General features: G+C 38.6%; 1 protein-coding gene across 2 annotated transcripts in view; it reads left to right on the top strand.

Moving 5' to 3' along the window:
* The window catches only part of lsamp (limbic system associated membrane protein), a 631,545-nt gene that overhangs the window by 424,920 nt on the left and 185,912 nt on the right, over window positions 1–20,713 (top strand). Inside the window, exon 2 of one of the 2 annotated variants that reach the window (XM_060887892.1) lies at window positions 11,083–11,161. In XM_060887892.1, the coding sequence (XP_060743875.1) occupies window positions 11,083–11,161 (79 nt within the window). Of the gene's footprint in view, window positions 1–10,726; window positions 11,162–20,713 lie in introns of those variants that run through there. The other variant, XM_060887891.1, reaches the window with a different exon arrangement.

Here is a 20,713-nt window from a genome sequence, read left to right as displayed (position 1 = left end):
TGTACATGCACATAAATCTGCAAAAAGTAATGGCACCCATTTCACCTTACATGATCTTTGAACTTTTGAAGTGCGTTATTAAAAAAGATTCATTACTCTTCACGGGTTCTAAAAAAAAAGTCTCAAGGAAAGTTTGTGAACCCTAAATACTAATCCCATAATGTTACGCTGGTTCATTTCTTTTAATAAGTCAATTAAATAGTATAATATTTTTGTGGCCTCTGTGTGTCACAACTACACTGAAGGAGGTGTGGCCTCTGTGTGTCAGTTACAGTGAAGGAGGCGTGGCCTCTGTGTATCAGTTACAGTGAAGGAGGCGTGGCTTGTGTCACAGTTACAGTGAAGGAGGCGTGGCTTGTGTTACAGTGAAGGAGGTGTGGCTTCTGTGTGTCACAGTTACAGTGAAGGAGGGGTGGCTTCTATGCGGCAGTTACAGTGAAGGAGGCATGGCTTCTGTGTGTCAGTTACAGTGAAGGAGGCATGGCTTCTATGTGGCAGTTACAGTGAAGGAGGCATGTCCTCTGTGTGCCACAGTTACAATGAAGGAGGCGTGGTTTCTGTGTGTTACAGTGAAGGAGGCGTGGCTTCTGTGTGCCACAGTTACAGTGAAGGAGGCGTGTCCTCTGTGTGCCACAGTTACAGTGAAGGAGGTGCGGCCACTGTGTGTCGCAGTTACAGTGAAGGAGGTGCGGCCACTGTGTGTCACATTTACAGTGAAGGAGGCGTGGTCACTGTGTGCCACAGTTACAGTGAAGGAGGTGCGGCCACTGTGTGTCGCAGTTACAGTGAAGGAGGTGCGGCCACTGTGTGTCACATTTACAGTGAAGGAGGCGTGGTCACTGTGTGTCACAGTTACAGTGAAGGAGACGTGGCCACTGTGTGCCACATTTACAGTGAAGGAGGCGCGGCCACTGTGTGCCGCAGTTACAGTGAAGGAGGCGTGTCCTCTGTGTACCACAGTTACAGTGAAGGAGGCGTGGCCAGTTTGTTTTTGTTTTCTTCTTGTGTCCAGTGACGGTGTGGCCTGTGTTCTTGTCAGTCACAGAGGAGGAGGTGTGACCTTTTAGTATACCTTTTTTAGTGACCTTTTAGTATACTGGTATAGTATACCTTTTAGTATACTATTAGTTATACTGGGCATATGTTGCGCTGGTCCATTTCTTTTAATAAGTAAATTAAATAGTATAATATTTTTGGTTTGATTATGTTCACTTTGTTTACTTTTAGGAGGTTTAGTGTGAAAGTCTTGTGTTTTGGGTTAGTTTTCTGCAGAAATATAGAAATTTCTAAAGGATTCACAAACTTTCAAGCGACCCTGTACTGTATGTTAAACATGTGGTGTTTTATTCTGTAATTAAAATGTACAGAAATAAATTCCACTAATTGCAAATAAACTCTTTTTACCTTATGCTTCCTCTATTGATTGATATCCTTTGATTAGAGGAACATCAGAGTCTTCATGGATGAGATCTGCGCCAACCAACTTGACTCCGCAGCCGATATTCATCCAAACAAGCAGATTTCCAAGCTCAGTGTTACATATATTTAAGTATGTCCTTGTTCTGAACCGCAGCAGCCATCTTGGACTGTCAACGATCCCCTTCACTGCAGGAGCCTTGTGAAATATTCATCACAAGGTGTATTCCGTCACTCACATTTTTTTCTTTTTTTTAGCCAAAAGACTCAATTCAGATCTATCCCCAACCTTCTCCTGCTTCACTCTGTTTTGCTGATGGAGGAGGAAAAAGTAGCTCTGCTGTTTTTCACCCACTCATCTGTTTCACTGTTTTTTTCCTTCACCGGTTTGAAAATACAGTAAGCCTCTTTTTTTTTTGTATGGGTGTGAAGACAAATCCACCCATTTATATGTACTGTACAGCCATGATGTGAAAGGAGCAGCTCGAGAGCTGATGGTAAACATCCCTGATATGTTGCTTGATCTTCTGGGTTAATGATGCCTTCTGAGTATTTGATGTTTAATAGGATTAGGTCTGATAAAGCCTGGGATTGTGCTGTAAACCTTCAGAGAGTTTGGACAATGTGACACATTTTTCGAGTCAAGTGATTTGAACTGGCTTTTATTTATATATTTTTGAGTTTCAGTGCCTTTGCAGTTTAGTCACAAGGTCTCAAGGCTGTTTTGTAGGGGGTTAAAGTCTGTTTATGAGGTCAAGGAAAGTATTTTTCATGGGTTTGGGCACGTGAAGAAAAGCCAGGACGGAAATGTGCACATGTCGACTTGTGAGCCGATAAACGACGAGTGTTTACATCTAAAATCAATAATGTCTAAATGGAGACGTGCGTACCGATGGTAGTCCCTGACACGGAGGCAAATCAAAATCTGCAAAACATAGAATTACTTTCTTCACAGCTTGATGTTTGCTCGTCTCCACTTCTTCCAGAACCCGCTGGGCAGTCTGAACGTCGCACATAAGGACACACAAACAGCAGTAATCAAATACCTGCGGCGTTCTTTTCCCCTCATTTGTCAGAGACGAGCGTCATCGAATGAATTTCGAAGCCTGCAATCTGCAGCCAAACAGTTATAATTGGCCACAGTCTCTGGCTGTCAACAATCTGCCAAAGAACCAGCAACATTTCAAGAGCTCTGCCTCCTGATCACACTGAATTTAATTCCAATCAGCATGCATTGTGTGCTACCAAGGGTTAGCAGTGCAGAGCTACGTCGGAAGCCATCTGAGTTATTGCCTCCTACTAAAGTGCTCTCTCGCTTTTCATAACAAATCGGATGCAAAGAGAGCGAGAGACGCATGACACTGCAAATTACTTACAGTACGCACCTCTTACCAGTTATTATCCTTTTCACCTGTATGGCTTGGGGGGTCGAATCAAGCAAAGCTATAAGTGTTTCAAATGGCACTTACTTAAACATGAGCATCACTGTATCTGTGATCGGCTGACGCAGTGCATACTCAGCTTTATTACCCCCTAAGAAAATTAAAGGTAATGTTCAGAAAGCCTAAAGAAAAAAGCCCCATATGAGGAGTATATAATGTACCATTAGTAGTGTACCATTAGTGTCAGTGGAACGTTGTTTGATACAGATGTGAAGTGCCTTACTGTGCATAATAGCACCAAAATAAAATTTAAAAAATGTTTCAATTTCAATTGTGATGATTTGAAGAGGAATGAAAATTAACAGGGGATTGAAAGAATCAAGGGAGACTATGATCCTATGGCGGATGTGGTAGCCTAATGGCTAAGGTGTTGGGCTAATGATTGGAAGGTCATTCTGACCAAGGTGCCACTGCTTGGCCCCTAAACAATGCCCTTAACCTTCAATTGCTCAGTTGTATAAATTGAAATAAAAATGTAAGTGCCAGAAACGGGTAACGGGTAAATGCCAGAAACGGGTAACCGGGAACAAATCGTACTCCGACTGGGACTGCAGCAAATGTGCCCAGTGTGAAAACCACTTTAAAGTGTACAGAAAAGCTGACTGAGGCAGTTGGGGAATTATTGAGGCAGTGTATACCAAGTACAGTATTTTTTATTCTCAAGAAAAAGGAATCAAGATGTTGAGTTAAAGATGGGGTCTCCGTTGTTTGAAAGCCAATGTTGATATTTGAAATCACCAAAACAAACACGCCCCTAACCCAAATGGGTCCCACCCCTGTTTTGATAGCTCCGCCCCACACAAACACAAGACAAGTATAAGACAAGTATTATGGCGGAACCTGCTGGGGCAGCTGACCGAGGGTATATTTTTATCAATAAATGAACACAATGAGTAATACTGTGGTAATACAGATGTGTTTTTGTAGTACTGCGTGTTGTACCGTGAAAGGTTTAGCTCCGTTTCATGCAGAAGGAGATGGTCAACACCTAGAACCCGAGGCAGAGCTAATGTTAGAGACAGAGGACGTAACGTTGCTACCGTTAACATGGAAACAGAAGACTTGGAGCGTGTGCGCATGTTTCAGGCTGAAAGACACAGTAACGCAAGTAAGTGTATTGATTGATTTAATATTCTGAACTTTAATTGATAGAAAGCCGTATTCCGTTGGTCCTACTTCTTGCCTTATCGTAAGCCTTTCTTCGCTTTCTTTCTTTGTTTTTATCCACCATGTCACCGCTTTCTGCTAATGTCACACATGCGCACTCAACACACTCTCCGCTCATATCAACAAGACACGCCCCTTACTGCTCATTGGCTACACGTTTGTTTTGATTTTTGTTTTGTTTGGCGGCCCAACGCAGTTTTCTGAATCACTTCTCAAACAACGGAGACCCCACCTTTAAGGCTGTTGTGTTGATGGTACATGTTTGAGTCTATGCTGTCAATGAGGGTGTTGAGGTAATACTGATGCTTTTGAGAGAATGTTTTTGAATTGATGGAATTTTCCAGTTTGTGATTAGTTGATTGTGTCAAATTGTCATTGCCAGGTTCTGGGTGCATAGTTGATTGTATCGAGGTTCTGCTCTGTATGTACTGTATTACTATCAAGTTGATGACCTGTCGCTGTTATTTGGATGTCTTGGATGACCTCCTTTCCCCAGTTAAAGTGCCAGGCCAATTGCATATGATGTCCACAAGATTAGTGCCCCATACCTGAAAGTCTTACCTTAGATTAATTCAAACTTGAATTATATGTCAGCATTTAGCAAAAGGTGTAGTTCAGACACTAATAGATACCAAAGGCTAACTGGTTGCCAGTGGCTGGGATCAGCAATTTCTTAATACAGAGGCTGATGAGTGCTCTGTTTTTACCAAATTAAAATTCTTCAGTGGGTTAACCAGACCGGCAAGAGTTAGAAATGAGTTGTGCAGGAGTGGGGAAAAGCATGACACTGTGATAAGGATTGGATTTCAATGCCACTGGTTTGTTACCATGTACGAAAGAGAATCATTATCTTGCGATACCTACAGTATATAGCACCATCAACTTTAAACCTCTTTTGCTTTCTGTGGATGATGATCATTGTTGCTTGAACATACCGATAGGTTCTATATGTATACGACTCAACATGAGTTGACTTAAGACTACCTTGAAGGTCAAGTGGAATCTACTGGAATAGCACAAATGGTAAATGCAGCATTTCTTGTCGCTTATCTCTTGAGTTTTTGGTTCAACTGGATGGTCGTGTTTATACAAAGAACAACAAGGGTGATGCGTCTATCCTTGAGCAGCAAGCTCCTGCAGAGATGCACAGGAGTTATGGCAAATGGAATGAAATGGGTTGTAGATAGCCTTGCGCTATTATCTCCCAGAATCAAATACGGTATGCTTCCAGAATGGAAAATGCTCACGTGAAAATCAGAATTTCATGGTGGCTATTTGCCCTTGCGTTCTTTTGGGGTGAGACCAGGCAGGTCAGGCAGGCAAAAGAATTGGTTTATCTGTACAGGTACAGAGGAATACAATCCAAAAGAAATGGCTAGTAGGCACCACTTATAGTTTAGTATTGTACTTTTTTCCTAACCTGCTCACAGGTGGTGAATTCTAGGTAGTACCTAGGTAGTGAGTTATCACTGCAATGACCATATTTCAGTACAGGTCCGAATGTTGATTACTATTTCCAGCACTAACTACTTTTAAATTTGGCTTCTTTTGTTTGCTATACACAATTGTTTACTAACTATTTTGAGTACCATTAATCAATGCGCTTTTAGGAACCATATAGTCCATTTAAAGGAAGGCAAACAAATGATGCACTCCTACGTTTAGAGGTAAAAATCATAGAAAAACTCTTGCAAGCTTTAGGCTATATATTTAAGCTAGCTAACAAAAAGCCATTAGGTCTTTTTTTTGGGTGAGCAATGTAAAGGGTGACGGAGGAATTTTCTCAGACTATATGGCTGAAGGTTAGTGGGACCCCTGGTTCTTAGGAGACTCCTGTGCTTTTTCAACCTCCCATTTCATTATTATAATAGATCTGCTTCACTTTCATGAGATCAGACACTGATGTTGGGAGAGCAGGACTTTGCGTTTCAGGTCATACCGAAGGATTGAGGTCAGGAGGTTTTTTATGGAAAATGTTTTGTGCACAGTGGCATTGTCATGCTGGAGCAGGTTTGGGCTTTGTTGTTGACCTTATACAATTGTGTGCTTCCAACTTGTCTAAATTTGTGGCAACAGATATAGATGTAATGGTTACTTTACAGTATACTGGAAATCTTTTACTTCTGAAATGGTAATGATGTGCATGTTGAATAAACTAACATGCTCTTTTTTTTTTTCAACAATGTTTTTTTTTATTGATTTTCCAATAAAACTAACCATAACCAATTAACAAAAATTATCACCAAAAGGAGAATAAATTACACCGCTAAAGCATCAACCGATTTCAGTTCCCGTGTCCTTGCTGGTCATGCAGGTAGGATTTGAAGGCTGTGAATCTTTTAGAAAACTCAGTTTGGTATTCTATAACAATCGGGAGGTTATGGGTCCTCGTGCGGAGAGAAAGCACCTGCGCCGGAGCCGATTTCCAATCTGCGGTCTCGCATCCTTGGAGTGCCCTCACTAGCCTCTCTATCAATGGCACAAACCAGTGCAGAAATATGAGTGTTGTCGGCTCAGACGCTTTGAGAAAATGCAGGCAAATCCCATCTGTTCTCTTATCCCTTTACCTCAGACGCATTTCCGACACTTTGCTATGTCGTCCGGAGACGCTGTGAATGCAAACTGTTACAAGTGCCAGGACTACAGATGTTTTTGTGGCGCTTTAACCTTCCTCCTGCCTACACAGTCTGACTGAGGCGACTTAGGCCAGACATTTCTCGATCTCTAGTTCAATTCAATTACCAGATATTTACTGCTCAGTTCATCTCTGTAACCTTAATACAAAGATAACAAGGATCGATGTAGAATCATATTTTCTTGAACGAAATCTTTTATTTCCTCTGCGTATTCAAGCCGTGTCATATTTCAGCGTAGTTTCAGGTGCAGCAACTTGTTTTCAAAACCTTTATTCATCTCACTAAATGCACAAGAACATTGAGCTTGGATTGCATTCGGTTTTAGATGTATATAAAACTGTAATAAAGACCATGACCAATAACCCCTGTAATAATTTCATTTAAATTCTTATAGAAGTGCAGCTGCATATCACAGGTTTATAGTCATGCACTAATTCTAATACCTTTAGTTAAATTATTGATTTATCTTTATATTGGATAAATTTCTAATTTTGCTATACATGACAGAGTACAAAAGTTTGCATACCCTTCAGAGGAAAAATATATATAGTGCAAGTTAATAATAATGCATAAAGTTTCATCAACATGATGAATGATGAATTTTATTGTACATAAAGGTATTTAAGGGACATCAGTTCAGAATCATTTAATAACTTTGCAGGTCCAAACTGCTGTTCTAGAAAATTCATCGCCACCTTCCGACCAATCAGAATGCAGAATTCTACAATAATATTACCGTACTGTATGTGGTGCTTCGTCTATTAAACCTTGCTTTATCCCTAAAGCAAAAAACGTTTTACCACAAAATATATCCAAGATACCCAGAAGACCATGCTACCTGGTAGACAGCATGTTTAGCGTGATGCTCGCTCTGCAATTTAATGATCGTCGTGCTGTTTTTTTTTTCCCAAACATGAACTGCTGGCATTGTTAATGGCTTTGGTTTTTATTGGTGTGTCAGCAGAAGATCCTGCTGTTTGTGTTTGTGCAGAAAACTAACCTGTGACATAGAACGATGTGACTGTATCATAGCTAAAGTTACGAAGTTGGATTTTTGGAAATGTATTTATTTTTTTGTACAAATTCGTTTTAGATTCGTTTGTAGATGTCCTAAAGACTGTCATTCATTTATCTTCTATTCTTTCTAGAAAATGAGCAAAGTGCAAACTCTGCTGTTTTGAAGATGTCTTAAATACACCTACAGACAGGAACATTGATGTTACTCATAAAATACATCAATATTGGCATTTTAAAATATTATGAATTTGTGCTGCTAGAAACAACCCTGAAGTAGGAAATAGAGGTTTACAAATTAATCAGTAGTTAACGGCTTACGAAAGCTGATTCACTGAAGGGGAAAGCAAGCGGGATGCGACAGCCGTAAATTTTCGCTAAATAGGAAACCCAGCATGTCGATCATTAAAACATAAACATGTTCAGTGATGCGGTTTAGCATACTATATTGCAACAACAGACCATCAGAGCTCAGAGCCCCCCAGCCTGCTCTATCCTGCATGCACGATTCCCTCCTGGCCTACATAGATTTCTAATCCTGTTGATTGTTGGTCTTCTTGAAAGATCATTTGTTTAGGTCCGGGAAGGCGAGCTGCGAAACCATTAGACCCTGAACCAACATAATGCCCTTCTTTAATTGCTGTTTGCTCCGACGGTTTAGGAGACAGCACTAAAACCTAGGCCTGTTTCATAAATCGTGATTTATTAGGGTATAAACTTCATTTGTTTTTACGAGAGCTAATCAACTGCCGTGCGGTGTTAGGAGGAGGAAGAGAATATTATTTAAAGTGTGAGGAATTTGGACAGATAAATAGTTTGCTAGAACTATTTAGCTGCAGTAATACTCTGTTCCAATAGAAGAACCCTCATAAAAAGAGCATTATAAATCTGTGTGTGTGTTGATAACTATGGCTTCTAGTAGTGAGTCATTAGTCTATTCATAAAGTCTAAATGAAGTTTTCGAAAGGCGCAGCTCGTCACAGTTGACTAGCGCAATGCAGAACATCCTAGCACAGCAACTTAGCACATCGTTCTTGTTTTTTTTTACGATAATCCTTATTAGTTATGTGCTTAATGATTGCACAGAGAAGCAGGAACAATAAACACAAAGCAGCTTCAGCGCCACAAAAACGTTTCGTATCATAAATACAACATTCTGCCACGTTTCTGAGTTAAACTTGGGGTGCATGATGTTTGAAAGACAAAGTTGACATTTGAAATCACCAAAACAAACACGCCCCTAACTCAGATGGGTGTCACCCCTGTTTTGATAGCTCCGCCCACACATACATGCGTAACCCAGGCAACTATTATGGCGGAACCTGCTGGGGCAGCTGGCCGAGGGTATATTTTTATCAATAAATGAACACAATGAGTAACACTATGGTAATACGAATGTGTTTTTGTAGTACTGTGTGTTGTACCGTGAAAGGTTTAGCTCCGTTTCACGCAGAAGATGACGTTCAACACCTAGAACCCGAGGCAGAGGTAACGGCAGGTATCCGCCATGTCAATGTTTCAATCGCTTTCTGCTAATGTCAGACATGCGCATTGAACACTCTCTCTGCCGCATATTGACAAGACACGCCCCTTTCTGCTCATTGGCTACACGTTTGTTTTGTTTGTCGCCCGACTCAGTTTTCTGAAGCATTTTTCAACACCTTTAAGCCTAAACAGGAAGTACTTCCTATCACATGTAGAGGACGGAGCTACGTCCTGTCCACTGTGAAGTTCAGAACTAACATAGCACTGTTTTAATTATTTAATTAATTAAAAAACCTATTAAAGGACACTTTTTAAAACAGCATAGTCACATAATCGAGTGTTAATTAAAGCTTGACTGAGTAATGATTAGATTGCGCTCATCTTTCTCGTTGTACCTAAAACTAATTAGAATTGTGTTACTTTAACAATGAGATGTTTGAATGTAATGTTTGGTATCCAAGGTTACACTTCATTACATCTCAGTTTTAGCGACAGATCCCGCATAACCCCCTTGATCGTTGTCATGGATGCAATCCCACTTGTGTACATAGTTTTGAGGAGAAATGAGAGGAAATATTTGACTCAATTAGATTGAATTTTTTTTTTAGGTATTAACTGTGAAAGAGCTCCATAATCAAATAATTTGCACCCATGATGATGGTACAATCTTTTCTAATTGTGAGTTTCTTTACGATTAATTCAAATCTGATTCCTCCATATTGTTGTCACTTCATAGACATCATACAATGAACTCTGTGCCAAATCCTGTGACTTTTCTAAACTTAAAAGTATTTAAATGAGCTCATTTAATTAGTTAAGAAAATTCTTATTGAAATCAAAATCTTCAGGATTTGCTTAAGGAGGATGATTTCATGAAGGCGTATATTCTTTTATTTATTTTTTTTTTGCTTTGATCCTTTGCAAACATTTCTGATTTTTTTTTCACTCATTTGCATAAAATAGTGCTTTTATCATAACATTTGCATAAAGTTTTTTTTCTTTTTTTTTCTTCTTTCCTTCCTCTAACTTTCACCTTTCGTTTGCCTGAATTTTTTTTATTTTTTTTATTTTTTATTTTTTTTTTTTTTTATACATTTGTTTAAAAAGTGAGGTTTTATTTTGCTCATTATCATAAAGGGCTGTTTCATACATTATTAGCATAATAAGGGTTTGCGCTTTTTATTACTCTTTGGCATTAAAAGGTGCTTTTTTCACTTCTTTGCATGAAGTTTATAGTTGTTTTTAATATGTAAATTAAAACTTTGATTAAACAATCAAACACAGAGAAATATTGCAATCTTGCATTTTTTTTTTTTTTTTATTTGATTAGATTTTTTTTTTCTTTTTTGCATAAAGGCGGCGTTTTTGTAGGGCGCGCGCGAGTGTCCCGTTGCCGTGACGACCCGGAAAGCGTGCCAATCGAGCGCTCGCGCAGGGGGGCAGCACCACCACCACCATGAGCAGCAGGGGCAGCGCGAGCGGCAGCAGCGATGTATTATAGCGGGGAGGCGGGAGCGCGCGCAGAAACCGCGGAGAGGGAGCGCGCGCGCTCCGAATACACTCAGGCTGTGCCTCCTCGCGCGGCGAGCGGCGCATCATCACGGACCGGAATCTCTGCGTCTCCTCTGTTTCACTTATTTTTTTTTTAATCCCAAACTCGCGGGGTTTTTTTCCCGACCTGCGCTTAACGTTAACGTGAATCCGCGCCTATAAGGAGACAGTTTCGGGGCGGTTGCAAATCCACTCGAGCGCTTTTCATCACCTTTATTTCGAGCACGCACATACTTTCCCGTCCACTCCTCTTCTCTTCTGTCTTTCTCTTGGATCTATCACCGCCGTGATGTCGGTGCGGAGGAGCGCGTGCTGCTGTTCCCACTTGCACGCGACCCTGTTCCGACTGCTGTGTGTTCTTCTACCCGCAGGCTTTCCCGCACGGAGCGTGGACGTTCAGCGCGCGACGGACAACATCACCGTGCGCCAGGGCGACACAGCCGTCATCAGGTAAGTGAGAGTGTGTGTGTGTGTGTGTGTGTGTGTGAGTGTGTGTGAGAGTGTGAATGTTTCCGCGCGTGCAACTTTTGCCCTTGCGATTCCAAGCACGATGTTAGACGTTTGTGTTTATATGCACGCGCGCTTCATTGCGCTTCTTGATGCATGTTTTTTTTTGGGATCTTTTCGGATGCCGTGTCTCCAAAAACGGGAGGAATTTCGTTTTTAAGTGATCTTCAAAACTATGTGAGCAGAATTTCCACTCATGCATTCGGATTCTCCCAGAAAGGAGTTGATTTCAACAGAAAAAAATCATCCCAGATGTTGGACAGAATTGTACAAATGGAAATGAAAGCAGGGTGGTAACTATTCGAGTTGTGAGGCTTTCTGCGACATATCGTCAGCTTCTCTTCTGGGTTAATCTGCATGCACTTCATCAGCTTTTATCCTGCTGTGAGGGGGGTGGTGGTGGAAGCGGTTCACAAACAGCAAATATAAAAAAAAAATAAAAAATCAGAAGAGCATGATAATGCCATCTGCCTTCCAAATGTTGTTATGGACAGCAGGGTGCATTTATTTTTGAAACCACGGATCACAAAGCTGGAATCTCCAGGGTTTGGTAAATCATAGCCGATAAATAAATTTTATTTTAGTGATGGAAAACTGTGATTTAAATCAGCATTAGACTCCAGTTGACTATATTTGGTGTCTATATTTGAGCTGTCAACATTCAGTTATTACACCAATTGTCAACTGGAGTCTAATGCTGATTTAAATACATTTCTGTGGGTGGAAAGTTTGGAATTGAAAGTGAGATTACAGGTAAATGACAGTTTTTAATTTTTTTATTTAAAAAAAAATTAATTATTATAATTTTTTATTTGTTATAATGAGTCTTTGGTTCAATAGCATTTACGAAAAACACGTCCTATGTCTTGCAGCATCAATACTGAAACACGTTTGTGTGATCACAACCACTATATTATCTAAAACATAGCAACATTGAAGAAGGCTTAGGCTCCGCCCACTTCACCAACACCCCACTGAATAAAATCTTCCACTTTTAGACACAATAATTGAATTTTTGTGACAACAAATTTCCAGAAACTAAGAATTTTGAATTTTAGATCTTAACTATATACTGTATGTAGTTTGTTTTGAAAAGCAAAGATTTTCTAACAAGCTTTGCTATAAATGTATTTTTCTTGAAAATAAAAATTTGACAGCTGCGAAACAAAGCGTTTTGGTTCTATTCACTATGCAAATATTCACATTTAATTACGCAAAGTCTCATTTGCGTATACGAATTAGAATGAAAATAGACTTGAAAATATTCAAGATCATCAATCCAACTAACAGACAGTATAAAAAAAAGACTTTTTTTTGTTTGTTTGATTTAGTAAAAAAATCTTAAATTTTGGTTAAATCTTGTTCAAATTGTTTAAATGTGTTTTTTATGAATTAATAAAGTCTCTACTGAGAAGGTTTTTAGTTTTAAGAATTTAAAACTTTCCAGATGAATATTTAGAATAGCATTTTTTTTAAACTTCAAGAATTGCACATTTTGACTTGGAAATGTAAAATTTCAAAATTATTTGAAATTCACCCGATTGTTACAACTTTAAAATATTTGACATTTTGTCCGATTTCTTATCCATTTTTGATCCGGTGTCAAAGTCATGTGTCTTGCTGATTTCCAGTTTGTGACTCGAGTTCACAGCTAAGATCTATGTTTATGTCATAAAAATTTACACTATACAATTTACTTATGAATTTAGAGAGAATGGAAAATAACCCACATGACACCGCTAGTTTTAAGCTTAGTTTTAACAATACCAGAATGCCAGCTAAAATCTTTGCTGGGAAATTTGAAGTTTTTTATGAGCTAAAATTACTTCCTGGCCTTAATGACCACACACAATAAAGGCATGAACAAACAGTGGTCAAGATTTTTTTTTTTTTTTTTTTTTTTTTTTAAAATTACCTAATAACAAATTGAACAAACCAACACTGTGTCCAAACAATCATTACTGTTGGCTAATGAAATTTGAATGTATAACTCTATTAGAGGAAAGACAAACATGATTTTTACATCATTCATCTATTAAAAGAAAAAAGCTAATGTGATTTTTCCGTCCAATGGGTCATGTAGGCACGCAATCGTATACTATTGTTTTACCCCGCCTTAGGTTGCCTGGTGCCTGGATCAGTTATGCTGAGAACTTTTCCTTTAGGAATGGAAAAGTGAACAAACTCTGAATCTACTTCGAACCCTAACTATAACTTTTTCACACACTTTGAGTTATTTCATGTAAAAAAAAAATAAAAAATCAGCATTTTTCAGCTGCCAACACTTCAGCTAGACCTCTTGAGAACTTGATAATGATCATTAGAGCAGGAACAGCCAAGCGCAGAGCTGTTAAATACTTAAACATGCACCAAGCACATGGATCTCCACCCCGAGGACTGAAGAGAAGAACTCCTGGCATGAATTCTGACTAAGGGGTGATTCTCATTACATCGCTGTATGACAGATTGTAGATCCACCATACAAGCAAGAGATTCATTTGCAGAACTTGTTTATGAGGAATACGATGGACTTTCTCAACCAGGTTTAAGTCCATCAGGACATGATGAAGAAATCCATTCATAGCATGAGAAGTTGGTTTGGTTTTTCAGTATTCTTTCGTTAGTGCTAGGAATAAAAAATTCTGGGTTTCTTCTGGGTTCTCCAGGTTCTTTACTTCTGATACTGTACATTCAAGTTCTAACGTTTCTTCATTAGTGCTATAAACAAAATTTGGTCCAATTGCTGAGTCCATTTGGGTTTCTTCTGGGTTCCCCATGTTTTTTCTTCCATGTTCTTTTCTTTCAATCTCCTGCCCCTTACATTTTATGTACTTTGCTCTTGGCCACTTTAAACCCACGAAAAGCTTCGGATTACTTGAAGGTCCTTTAACGTGGGTGGCTATTTTTTAACTTTCCTTCATTAGTGCTAGGAACAAAATTCTCTGTGTCAATGTGGGTTTCTTCTGGGTTCTCCAGGTTCTTCACTCTACAGAAAACAAAGTCTATTGTTTCTTCGTTAGTGCTAGAAGCAAAACCGGTATAATTGGCAGGTCCATGTGGGTTTTTTCTGGGTTCTCCCAAACCCCAAACACTTCTCTCAACATATTGTCAAACACGGCCAGATCCCGCTCAACAAGCTTCTGATTCCTTCCAGGTTTAATACTGACCTCTGCATAGTTACACACTAACACTGCAAAATCCTCCAAACTTTGCACATTTCTTCTTGACATAACTGTTCAAACTCTGCCAGATGTCAGATCCTGCCTTCTTGTAATAGACCCTGGAGTCATGGTAAAACTGACACTTTTTTAGATTTATTTTATTTATTTTTTTTACTTTAGTTCCTTTCAAATTGTTTTCTATGGATTGGTTGTCTTCCTTCAGGATACACCCACATTTCAGTCTTCTGTTCGACTTTTCATTAAAACGCAAAAAAAAGAAATTCATTTTTCTTTTCTGCCTGTGAATACTCTGTAACTGCATTTTGGGAGAGGAAAAAGAAAAGCACTTATCTGTTTTAGCCCAAATATAGACACAAACAGTTTCCTGCCTAATTTATTATTAGTGACTGAACATGCCAAACATAAAATAATGTACATTTTGTCTTACCAAACCCTTAATGCAAATAGGCTTTAATATTCAAAATAACACCCAGCTCAGGTCTACCATTTTATTAAGGGTACGAGCTCAAATATGTCGTTGTTTAGCAAGACATCAGGCCAGTGTGGCAAATTAAAAGTGAGTGAGAAGCTGATTATGAGACTGATGAATAAAACTGCCATTAATTTTAATGAATGGAAGGAAAGAAGAAATGTGACGGCAAACTTCAGAGGAAAAAAGATGCAAATTGAGATGGAAACTAAAATATTGACCTCAGAAGTAGAACGACAGAACAACAGAAAGATCTTAAAGGAGAGCAAAAATGATCCGTTGGTTTAGTTTTTTACTTTATTCGACTAAATATTAGGGATAGGTGTGCTAACTTTTGCACACTAACCTCCTATCCAGCCAGTGGTTTGTCTTTGAACCTACAATACCATGTTCTGCTGCAGTAACAGTAGATTATTTGCTTTAAGTGATTATTGTTTGTTTTGCAGGTAATTTTAGTGTCCCAATAAATGGTTTTCTGGTGTTTGTGTGTGTGTGTGTGTGCGTGAACCAAGCGGGAGCTCGTATGACTGATTTCTCACAAGACTCCTACTTCCTGGCAGCTCGTTCACTTCTTTCAGGACTTTCATCGGTTCGTCGCTCACGAGACGCCATTTTTGTGTAAAACAGCCACTTGACTGAAATTCCGCTTTCATTCTCTTTTGCTGGTTCGGGGTTTAATTAATGATGTCTAACGTCATTTAGGCAGCAAGCATGATGTAATCTGGCATTTAGCAGACACCCTTATCCAGAGTGACTTACAACTGAGCAACTGAGGGTTAAGGGCCTTGCTCAGGGGCCTAGCAGTGGCAGCATGGTGGACCTGGGGTTCGAACCCATGACCTTCCGATCAGTAGCCCAACACCTTAACCAATGAGCTACCACATCCCCCACCACATATACCACATATATTAAGCTATTTGCTCATCTGTATTGAAATTGGTTTTACAAAAAAAATAAAAAATCAGAAACTATTTGGACTGTAAATAACACCACCATCGATCTACTAAATCAAATATATTTAGGTGGTCCTGTGAATTTGATCTACAAGTTAAAAGGTATCACTTATCGCAAAAAGGTTTGAGAACGCCTGGTGTTGCGCAACCAAACAAAGAATGTTTTCCTTTTTGTTTACAGAAAGCATCCAATAAAGCAGTTCTTACAAAAATAGAAAGAATTAAGAACATGCACAAGTCTGGTACCAAAAGTTAATGACTAAAGTAAAGAGGCTAAAGGATGTAAAAGGCTTTTATATGATACTCCCACCACCATGCTTCACTGTATGATTGGTTTAATATTAAAATAAGAATGTAATACTTTTAGTTGTTTTGAAACAAAAAAAAACATGGTTCGAGTTGAATTCTGTAGAATTTGTAAGCTAAGAATATTCCTAGTTTGTATGATTTATAAATTTTCAGTGGGGGGGCAGCTAGAGCTAGCTAAAAATATCTTGAGTCTCATCAACAATGCCAAACGCTGTCTGCAACTTTCATCAGAGTACAAAATTTTTCTTCCTATGACCTGCTTAGCTCAAGTCCAAACCGAGTTAGTACGAGTCAGCGATTTTTAGAAAGTTAGCTTCTGCCGTGATGCGTTGATTTCATAGCGTCGAAATCCAACAGCCTAGGTTTAGGTGAACGTTTCTGACATAACTTACTTCCCTAATTTATCATATCAAGATAAAACTTTGGTACAGAAGGTTAGTTTCTTTTTAGCTAATGCTAATATTGCGGCGCATTAGCATTCAAAGCCGAGACAGCTTGAACACCTCGGCGAGTGCAAATCGGTAGTCTGTTTATCAAAGTTCTCAGGCACTACTTGCGGAGGATTAGCCTTTGCCATTGTGATGCTAATGAAACCTGTTGGGTTGGTATGAGAGAAGGGTTTGAGGTGTTTCAGTGTCCTCTCTCTCTCTCTCTCTCTCTTTCTCACTCTCTCTCTCGCAGTCTCTCTCAAAGGTTTTGACATTCCTCCACGTAGCGAATTGTAATTCTCCAGACCTTTAGAGGTTTTGTTCAACTCGATTTGGAGGCCCCGCACAGCCTCAGGGTAAGTTTCTGTATTCATGAGAAGCATCGGCAATGATTAAAATGAGCGATGAGAGTCTGTGAGAGGCCGGGTTGTTGTGTACGGTGGCCTGGAGAAGTTGGCTAGACCCTGTTCCCTCAGCCTCGAGCTACGGTGGAAATCTCACGCTGTCTGTCTGTGGCTTGTGTCTGTTTCAGGTTTATAAACAATGCTAGGGGACGTAGAGAAACGTGTGTAACATGTATTAAAATGTAAAAGTATGTTTTCTGAATGCGTCACTTGCAAGTAGTAGAAATGTGTTTCGTCGTCTCCTTCTTTCTGTTTATTATTATTATTATTATTATTATTATTATTATTATTATTATTATTAGTAACAGTTCCATATTTTCTACTGAACATGTCAAAGCCTATTAGTAGTCATTAAACTTGTACCGAATTCCACTCAGCAACATCTGGCCTCCCTTCTACCTGACAAACCACATAGAAATTAAGAATTTTATGCTAATATTCAATTAAATAGTCCTTTTATTGGTCAAACATAACACATTACGTCATAACTATCAAAATATCATGAGCTTAATCAGAAATTAAGTCTAAATGAAATGATGACGATCCAAAATGCGAATGTGGTAGCCCAGTGGTTAAGGTGTTTGACTACTGATTAGAAGGTCAAGAGTTTGTCTTGTGCCTGCAATTTGTCCGATTTCTTATCCATTTCTGATCCAGTGTCAAAGTCGTGTCTGCAACTCCTGGACCTCTGAGCAAGGCCCTTAACCCTCAACTGCTCAGCTGTATAAAATGAGATAAATGCAAGTCGCTCTGATTAAGGGTGTCTGCCAAAAATGTAAATGCAAAATACAGACAGTTTAAATCAGATGAATAAAATTTGATTTAGAAAAGAATGAGATAATGCCTTGAAATAGCATGTTACCAAGAAATAACGAGACAATAATCTAAAATGTAGAGAGAATATCTCAAGGTAATGAAAATATTTTGGAATAATTCGATAATGCCTTATCTCCTAAAGAGACAATATCTCAAAGTAGACCTACTTGAAATAATGATATTCTTAAATAAAATTGTTTTTTTTTCTGGCAAGAGAGAGTTCCTTGTTTTAAAATAAAGAGACAGTATCTTAAAATAACAAGATATCTTAAAATAACGAGATAGTACCTAGAAATACTAACATAGTATTTGTAAATAATGAAACAATACCTTTTGGTAATGATATACTTAGAAATAAATAAAGACAATACCTAGAACTAACTTCAGACTATCTTGAAATAAGAATTTTTCAAAAGAACAAGGACATATCTTGAAATAATGAGAGAACACCTTGTGGTCGTGTCAAACTATTTTAAAAATATGAAAAAGAACAAGATGATGTTTCAAAATAACATCTTTTGCCATAATTTCAAGGTATTTTCTCATTATTTGTCATGAACTTTTGCAGTATTATCTTGTTATTCAGTTCTTTGTTGAGGAAAGAAAGAGATGATTAAAAACCCGGTTCCCTTTCTCTTTTTTCCCCAATTGCAGAAGAAATGTTAATGTTCAAAATTCAGTAGTAACATTCGCAGCAAGAAGTCAACACGAGAAGCCGACATTTGGGAACACTTTGTTTTTATGAAGGAAATAATAAAAAATAGAAAGATGTTTGCAATTTGAAAGTAAATTTTAATGTCTAATACAAAAAGTATTTCTAAACTGAAACTCACATTTTTCAAAAAAAAAACAATCATAATTTTAAAAACATCAAGTAAAACGACGCAGAGACATAAAGAGAAGAAACAAGATTGTCAGATATTTTATGGCTAGAGGATGTGATGCACAATATTTGAATATATTTCTTCAAACTCACTAAAAACAGAAGGGTGAACAATTTGTTACGTTTCATTTGTAACAGATTTGAAAACAAATCTAAAATTTGGAATTCAAGGACACTTTTGTTGACAAAACTCAGTCATGTAGTTAAATGCTGTATTTAAAATTTAGGGTTAAAAGGGCAGAGGAAAGTTTTCACAAATAAAGAAATTTGACTAGAAGAATTTTAACTTAAGAATTTTCTTTTTTTTTAAGATTTTTTTTAATTTTAGTGATATCACAGAAAACTGAATAATTGATTACAATATAGATGTTAGGAGATCTTTTTTAGTTTCTGACAGCTGAGAGGATTTCAGGAAAATATTTTACCGTTTTTTTCTTTTTAATTTTTTTTATTTTAGTTTTTTTTTGGGAACGTGAATGAGATCTACTACAAAAAATTCCAGACCAGGAAATGCTAAATCATGTACAACAGCAACACGCATTCAGCACCCCATGCTTATTTCCATAATGAATGAAACAATAAAACTCAGTCGGAATGAGCAGCGGTTGCTTGCTGTCGGAATTATAAACATCTGGCGGAAAACAATTTTTCCCTCCTTGTGCTGAGAAAGCATTGTGTCACGATCATGTCCTTAGTCAGCAACAAAGCGACACTGTAGCTGACACAGATTAGCACAATTAGCATTTGCCTTATACATAACAAACAGAATGATTGTTTACCATATTGATTATTTTTATTCCTGTAATGATATGCACTTTTTGTCCATCAAAAATCTTTTTGTCCACTTTGCATCAGAAGTTTCCATCAGAAGTCATAGAATTTATTGGAGTCAATAATTATGGTGTCACGTGATGTCAGTATTAGACGTGTTCCTGGAAGAACCCAAAGGAATGTATTTAAATATACAGCATCATAAAGACCAAGGAGCTATCCTGCTAGAGGAGGACGTTCACTAAAGTTGCTGTAATGCAGACATGATACAGTGCCCCTGGAGCAGAGAGGGTTAAGGGCCTTGCTCAAGGGCCCAACAGCGGCAGCTTGGCAGTGTTGGGGCTCAAACCCTGATCTTCTAAACAACAAAACAGAGCCTTAACCACTTGAGTCACCACTGCCCTAAAGAAGGGTTTACTCAGAGAACAAGAAGCCAACTATGATCTTGATGCTCCCACCACCATGCTTCACTGTGTAATTGCATATTAATCTACACCTGTCATTTGCACCTGTGACCAGTCAGAGTCTGGAGTTCAGTAGCACTGTAAAGTAAGCTACAGTCTGGAGTGGTGTTTATCTTGGATACAGAGGAGTCCTTGGTGTTTTAGGACACTTCACATGTTCCTCTAAACCGTTGAGCTGTTTATCTTTTTTTCTTCCCAGAAACACACTTCACTTTGTTTCACAAAAGTCTGTTTGCACTTGGTGTTCAGACAGAATCTCAGAAACCGCACTCTACTTCTAGGACATGATGATTCCAGGCCTCACGCCTGTCTGTTCATTCAATTGAAGCAGTGGCGTCCGTGTGAGCAACAGCGCCGGAGTCCGCTCCGAAGGGCTTTATAGGGCTTTTCCCCCTCACACTTCAATAATTTTAATTGCTTTCTAACACATGGTGGGTGCCGGTGGCAGCACTGAGAGAAACCGAGAGAGGGAAAGTGCCGGAAAAATGACACAAGTTTATTAAAACATTAATGACACGTCAACTGTTCTGCCCCTGGCTCAATTCTCTTGATCTTCCTTCATACTTTTTACGCTTTTTATCGCGTTAACTATTTTTAAGGACAGACTCTGTATGTGATGGGAAGATGAAACATTGCCCTGTGTGTGTATGAGTCTGGGAGTGACTCTCCTAAGCCATCACATCAACACCTCATCAAACACTGGCGAAATTGAACGCTTTTGTTTTTCCCCTCCATTTTTTTTTTATTCTCAGGGTTAAGACAAGGTCTCTTGTTTTCATCTCAGCACTTGTCAAGAACGAGCAGCTCCGGCTTTGT

Source organism: Tachysurus vachellii, chromosome 15 (assembly GCF_030014155.1).
Source record: "Tachysurus vachellii isolate PV-2020 chromosome 15, HZAU_Pvac_v1, whole genome shotgun sequence".
Lineage (NCBI taxonomy): Eukaryota > Metazoa > Chordata > Actinopteri > Siluriformes > Bagridae > Tachysurus > Tachysurus vachellii.
Note: the sequence above shows the minus strand (reverse complement) of the source record. Positions and strands in the feature narration are given on the sequence as shown.